We start from the raw sequence: 6,914 nt of genomic DNA, 5'->3' as shown, positions 1-6,914 counted from the left end.
AAAAAAAAAAAAAAAAAAAAAAAAAAAAAGGAATCTCCGTCATTATAAATGGCCCCATGACATTCCACTGAACGCATATACCATAATTTAACCAGTCCTCTCTGATGCCTGCCTTCAATTCTGCATTACCATGAACAAGCCATGTGTGCATCTGCATGTGTTTATAATGTTTATGCACTTGCCTACTTACAGAATAAATTCTTAAAAGTAGGATTGCTTGGTTAAAGTCATCTGTTGACAACATCTAGGAAAAGGCAGATGTCTTTCAACTTTGCTTTGCTCTATGTATCCTTGTTTTGTAGTTAGTCTCTCTTTTCAACTATCAAAGAAAGACAAGGAAAGCTTCATCTATCAGTCTTGTCTTTTTTTTTTTTTTACTGTTCCCTTGCTATTCCACTGAATGATGGAAACATACAAGCAGAATTGACATGGTGAAATGAGAACGCTTATTTTTTTTTCTTCTTATTTTAGCGAAAGGCAAAATCAGATTAAAAACAATGGGTACATGTCACAAGACAGTCTTCTTTTTAATTTGAGCCTCAGGCTCTGTCGCCCAGGCTGGAGTACAATGGTGCGATCTTGGCTTACTGCAACCTCTGCCTCCCAGGTTCAAGCCATTCTCTGCCTTAATAGTAGCTGGGGTCTCTACATAAAATCAGCCTGGGCAACATGCTGAAACTCCATCTCTACAAAAAAATACAAAAAATGGCCAGGCACAGTGGCTCACGCCTGTAATTCCAACACTCTGGGAGGCTGAGGTGGGCAGATCCACGAGGTCAGGAGATCAAGACCATCCTGGCCATGGTGAAACCGCGTCTCTATTAAAATACAAAAAATTAGCCCAGCATGGTGGCGTGCACCTGTGGTCCCAGCTCCTCGGGAGGCTGAGGCAGGGGAATCGCTTGAACCCAGGAGACGGAGGTTGCAGTGAGCCAAGGACACGCCACTACACTCTAGCCTGGCGACAAAGCAAGACTCCGTCTCAAAATTAAAAAAAAAAAAAAAATTAGCCAAGAATGGTGATATATGGCTAGTATATCCATGCTAGCCAGGCTGGTCTTGAACTACTGACCTCAAGTGATCTGCCCGCTTCAACCTCCCAAAAGTGCTGGGATTACAGGCACAGACCACAATGCCCGGCCTATCACAGTCTTCATGTTCTACAAAAATGGCTTCTCAGTCTTGGAAGAAAAAAACCATATGTCTGCTATGATTCTGATGTCACTTCAATTCCTGACACTACTTCAACTGGCAAAAAAAAAAAAAAAAAAAAGAAAGAAAAATATTCTTATAAAAGCAATGAAGCATCTGAGTTTTAGTTTCCTTCCATAAAATACCTGCTCTACAGACTTTATTGATTATAAACACAAAAGGGGTATATAAAGGTAAGTGAAGAGGCAATAACGCTTGTTGGCCACGGAGCCCAATTCTATGGGTTTGTATCAAGTCACCAACCCCCTTCTTTTTTTCTTTAATGAGGCGGTGTCTTGCTCTGTCACTCAGGCTGGATGGAGTGCAGTAGTACAATCACAGCTCACTGTAGCCTTGAACACTGGGGCTCAAGTGGTCCTCCCATCTCAGCCTCCTGAGGAGCTAGGACTATAGGTGTGTATCACCATGCCTGGCTAATTTTTTGTATTTTTTTTGTAGAGATATAGAGTTTCACTCTGTTGCCCAGGCTGGTCTCAAACTCCCAAAGTCAAGTGATCCTCCCATCTTGGCCTTGCAAAGTGCTGGGATTACAGATATGAGCCACTGCACCCAGCCACCAACTGCTTTCTGGCTGTGTGGCCTCACTTAGGTACATGGCCTTTCTGAGCCACCACGCTCCCCTCTCACAGTTATTAAAATGAGACAATTTCAGAAAAGCACTTAGCACAGAACCAGCCACCATGGCAAGCCCTCTATAAAGGCTGGTTAGTGCTGACACTGCTGACGCTGTTATGTAAGGGTCCTGTTTACATTAAAGGGCACAGCGTGCAGGGGCTGCCACCAGACAGGAGGTGAGCATCACAATGAAGCCACCTGGCAGTTACCTCGGGAGCATGGTAGGAGATGCACTGGAAGATCCAGTCCATGGCAGGCGGGTATAAGGGGAGGTACGATGGGAGCTCCACTCCTTGGACCACGAGCTGGTTCTGGACCGTATCCCCATGAATCTATAGGAGACCAAACAAACACTTAGAAAAGGAGGGGAAAAAAATCAAACAACAAACGAAACACACACAGCTCACAGACCGTGCATACTCATAAGCATGTGGATAGCCCTGAGAGAAATAGCCTGGTTTCTCAGTCTTTTTTTTTTTTAAAAAAAAAAAAAAAACAGAAAAAAATGTATGCAGAAAGTTTCTCATATCACCAAGCTGAGCCATTTTGGGAATAAGCGCTGTGGAAAGCAGGAGCCTGATAAAAATGGAGCCAGCAGATGCTAAGAAGCAAGTCTGATCGACTGGAGACGTTTCCTGTTAACACATGCATATTAACTTTCTCCGCTTCTTCAGTACAATCAACACATTTTAATTGTCTCCAACAGAAGCTAGTGTAATCTTTTCCAGGGCTTGCACATTTAAAGGGCTTAAAGGCATTCTCAACTTGGAAAACCAAATGGGTTTTGTGAATTTGCTATCATAGAACTGTTATATCTATTAGCTATTCTGACAGTGTTCTCTTACCTGTTTGAACGTAAGGAGGAAGTCAAAAAAGTTCTTATTTAGGCTTTCTTTGAGATGTGGGGCCACTTCCATTCCCACCTACAGCCAGACAAAAGAAAAAACTGGTTGCAAATAATAACTACAGTATGATTTTACTTTTGTAAATTAAAATATATTTACCTATGTTCGTAGACATGGAAAAAGTCTAGAAAATTAATTTTTTTTTGTCGCCAGGCTGGAGTGCAGTGGCGAGATCTCTGCTCACTGCAACCTCTGACACCCTGGTTCAAGCGATTCTCCTGCCTCAGCCTCCTGAATAGCTGAGATTACAGCCACGTGCCACCATGCCTGGCTAATGTTTGTATTTTCAGTAGGGACAGAGTTTCACCATGTTGGCCAGGTTGGTCTCGAATTTCTGACCTCATGATCCGCCCACCTCGGCCTCCCAAAGTGCTAGGATTACAGGCATGAGCCACCGAGCTCAGCCTTCTTTTCTTTTTTGAGACAGAGTCTCACTCTGTTGCCCAGGCTGGAGTATGGTGGCATAACCTTGGCTTACTGCAACCTCTACCTCCCGTGTTCAAATAATACTCCTGCCTCAGCCTCTCAAGTAGGGAGATTACAGGCATGTGCCACCACACCCAGCTAATTTTTGTATTTTTAGTAGAGAAGGGGTTTCACCATGTTGGCCGGGCTGGTCTCGACTCCTGACCTCAGATGATCCACCCACCTCAGCCTCCCAAAGTGCTGGGATTACAGGCGTGAGCCACCACACCCAGTCTATTTTCTTTTTTATAAGAAAGACCACAGAAGCTATTTTTAATGAGAAAAAAAAAGGGCAACATTTACAGTACTCTTTGTTGCTATTCCCCAAAGGCACTGAATATATTTCTGAACAGATAACAAATCAATGCAGACCTAAAAAGGAATGTACTCTCAAGATTGTGTATACAAAAAAAAAAAAAAAAAAAGATACACACACATGTGGTTGTATACTTACTAGATGAAGCACAAAGATTACAGTATGTGAGAGAGTCGGCTTGGATTTCAGATATGGTGCTGCCCCAGTTACACGGTTAGTTAAAAGCTATACAAATTCATTCTTTGCAAGGCAGCAATAAGAGCAGACACAATTTTAAAACATTTTATGCCATTTTATATAAGATGAGCACGAAGTTTAACAAGCTATAATCCAGTGGGTCCTGACTTCATTGTTTAAAAAACAGACTGTAATGTTTCTAGCTGAAGAAATTTACTAATCACAGAGAAGGTGCCAGGCACTGGGGTTAGATGGAGAAGTGGTGGGATGAGCTATGGAGAGGGGTTCATATGTTTAAAACACATCATAGCGTTTCTTAAACTAAGCTCCTCAGAAACACTTCAATTCCAAATTGCTGCTTAACCACAAAAACAACTTCGTAGGCTGGGCTGCGGTGGCTCACACCTGTAATCGTAGCACTTTAGGAGGCCCAGGTGGGCAGATCACTTGAGGTTAGGAGTTTGAGACCAGCCTGGCCAACATGGTGAAACCCTGTGTCTACTAAAAACAAAAAAACTAGCCAGGCGTGGTGGCGACACCTCTAGTCCCTCCCAGCTACTCGGGAGGTTGAGGTGGGGGGATCACTTGGACCTGGAAGGTAGAGGTTGCAGTGAGCCGAGATTGCACCACTGCACTCCAGCCTTGGCAACAGAGCAAGACTGGATCCCTGTTTCCTCAAATGGGGATAGAATTCTCCAGTTCACCTTCCACTACCCAGAGGTCATGATGGGTAACAATAATGTTTTTCAGATGGCATTTGAAACCAGCAGGGCGTGAGCATTCCAAGAGCAGCTCTATGGTTGTTGGGTACAAGCAGTGCCGTTTCCAAGGACAAGCACATAGATTTAAAAAAAGCACACACACACTAACAAAAAACATCAGATCCAGTTCTACCGTGTTCTGATTCTCCTTCCACTTAATATTGCAGAAAAGACAATAATTATCTGTTAGGTGACAGCAAAAGCTGGCCATGGAGATGAGCTGAAGGGGCCATGGCTTAGGAGTTAATCATACCTTCCTTTAATAAACAGCTTCAGGCTTCCCCCACACTCCACCCACTCAGAGCTTTTGTTTTCTGTTTTTCTCTTCTCATCGGGCCAAATGGGCAGCTTGGATACCTGCTTGGGTTTAAAAGATTTCTACCCAGAGTGACAAGAGTATTGCTCATGATTCCCATCTGCTGTTTCAGCCTGCCCAGCATTCATTCCCCGTGTTGCTGGTGTCTGCAGATTAGCTTTATCTCTGGAGAATCAAACCTTCCTCTCAGACCATAAGGTTTGTGGTAGAGCTGGATCCACTCCACCCTGAGTTCAAGGCAGGGGCATGTGACCCAGGCCCAGTCAGTAAGCACACAGACCCCAATCCATGGCCACAGCAACTCGTCTAAGGGTGAACAAGCAACCTGAAGTGATCCCCCAGAATCGGCCGTGAGGCTCTGGCTAGATTTACTGGCGAGAAGACACACTTTCCCAAGGTGGTAGGATGGAAACCAGAGGCCGCTATGGGCCATCACATAAAAAAAACAAGCCACAGAATGAAGCCAACTCAGAGGAAAGCAGAGCTGAGCGATGTGAGGAGAGGCTAATTCTTGATGGCACCCTTTGAGGCCCTGAATCCAGCCATGCCTGCAGTACCCCTGGCCTCTCCAGACACTGGCCAGTAAGTTCCTATTTTTGCTTCAAGTAGTATGAACTGGGTTTCTGCCACTTGCAACTGAAAGAATCCTTACTAATACACAGGCTGCCTCTTATTATTATTTTGTTGTTGTTGTTTAAGGCAGTCTTGCTCTGTCACCTAGGGTAGAATGTAGTGGCAAGATCTTGGCTCACTCCAACCTCCGCCTCCTGGGTTCAAGCAATTCTCATGCCTCAGCCTCCAGAGTAGCTGGGACCACAGGTCCGTATCACGCCTGGCTAATTTCTGTATATTTTAGTAAAGACAGGTTTTCGCCATGTTGGCCAGGCTGGTCTTGAACTCCTGACCTCAAGTGATCTGCCCACCTCGGCCTCCCAAAGTGCTGGGATTACAGGCATGAGCCACTGCCCCCAGCCTCTCTTATTCTTTTTATGTTAAAAGACATAGAAACTACCCAACGAGGGGAATTGAGGCACTGCCTGGACTGACAAAAATGATTTCAACAGATGCAGGGCACTTTTCCAGTCTTGCTGAAATGGGTCTGCTTTGTCCTCTGCATCCTCTCATCATCACTGGGTTTTCAAGGTGCATCTGCCATTCAAAGGCATTTTATATGTAACAAACATAATCGTCTACCCTAGCTCATGTACCTGACTTCAAACATTAAAAGAGAACCGGCCTGCAAGAATGCATACTTCACCACTTTCTGATTTCTCTTTAATAACCAGAATCATCTGCATAATACACAGCATGATGCTAAGTCTTCATCAAGGGTCTCTGACATCAGGCCTTATTCAAACGACATCAAGATGTGTTCAAAGCATTTGCTGTGCTCTACAAAGCAAAAGGCAGCAGAGCAGAAATACATAAACAAAGCCAGACACAGTAGCTCACACCTGTAATCCCAGCCATTCGGGAGGCTGGGGAAGGCAAATCACCTGAGGTGAGGAATTAAGACCAGCCTGGCCAACATGGTGAAATCCCATCTCTACTAAAAATACAAAAATTAGCTGGGCATGGTGGCAGGCGCCTGTAATCTCAGCTACTCGGGAGGCTAGGACATGAGAATCACTTGAACCTAGGAGGCAGAGGTTGCAGTGAGCTGAGATCGTGCCACTGCACTCCAGCATGGGCAACAGAGCCAAACTCCGGCTCAAGAAAAAAAACCAAGAAGAAATATGCAAACAATTCTTTACATCTCTCCCAGAGTATGCGGCATTGTGTTTTGTGCACAGTAGGACCTCAGCAAACACTGACTTGGGAGGAGAAGTCAAGCTTTAATATATTCAAAAGTTGCCCTTGGACACACACCTGATGTCCCTGGATAAAAAATCCCCCCCAGGTTTCAAGCAGTAGGCGATGCATACACCCTTTGGCCTCTGCCACGAAGAGGAAAAATGAAAGGCTTTTTCTTTCATTCTCAGTATCAAAAACCAGACCTATAAAAAGTGCCCTTCATAATGGATATCAGCTCCTCACTCTGAGGGCACTGACTTAGTTTTTCATGACACTTGAGACCACAGGGCTTCCGACATTTGCTGGCTGTCACGCAGAAGCAGCAAATCACAGGCTACACGTTCTCGCCTTCT

General features: G+C 44.6%; 1 protein-coding gene across 3 annotated transcripts in view; it reads right to left on the bottom strand.

Annotated features, from left to right (window-relative positions):
* VPS35L (VPS35 endosomal protein sorting factor like) overlaps positions 1–6,914 on the bottom strand; it is a 142,933-nt gene that overhangs the window by 78,774 nt on the left and 57,245 nt on the right. For 2 of the 3 annotated variants that reach the window (XM_032242833.1, XM_032242832.1), the window contains exons 13-14: positions 2,673–2,750; positions 2,037–2,159 (exon numbers count right to left, since the gene is read on the bottom strand). In XM_032242833.1, coding sequence (XP_032098724.1) covers positions 2,037–2,159; positions 2,673–2,750 — 201 coding nt within the window. Of the gene's footprint in view, positions 1–2,036; positions 2,160–2,672; positions 2,751–6,636; positions 6,705–6,914 lie in introns of all 3 variants that reach the window. The other variant, XM_032242834.1, reaches the window with a different exon arrangement.

Source organism: Sapajus apella, unplaced genomic scaffold (assembly GCF_009761245.1).
Source record: "Sapajus apella isolate SASKATOON/1434 unplaced genomic scaffold, GSC_monkey_1.0 scaffold51, whole genome shotgun sequence".
In the NCBI taxonomy this organism is placed as follows: Eukaryota; Metazoa; Chordata; class Mammalia; order Primates; family Cebidae; genus Sapajus; species Sapajus apella.
The sequence above is the reverse complement of the archived record's forward strand: the minus strand, read 5'-3'. Positions and strand labels throughout refer to the sequence as shown.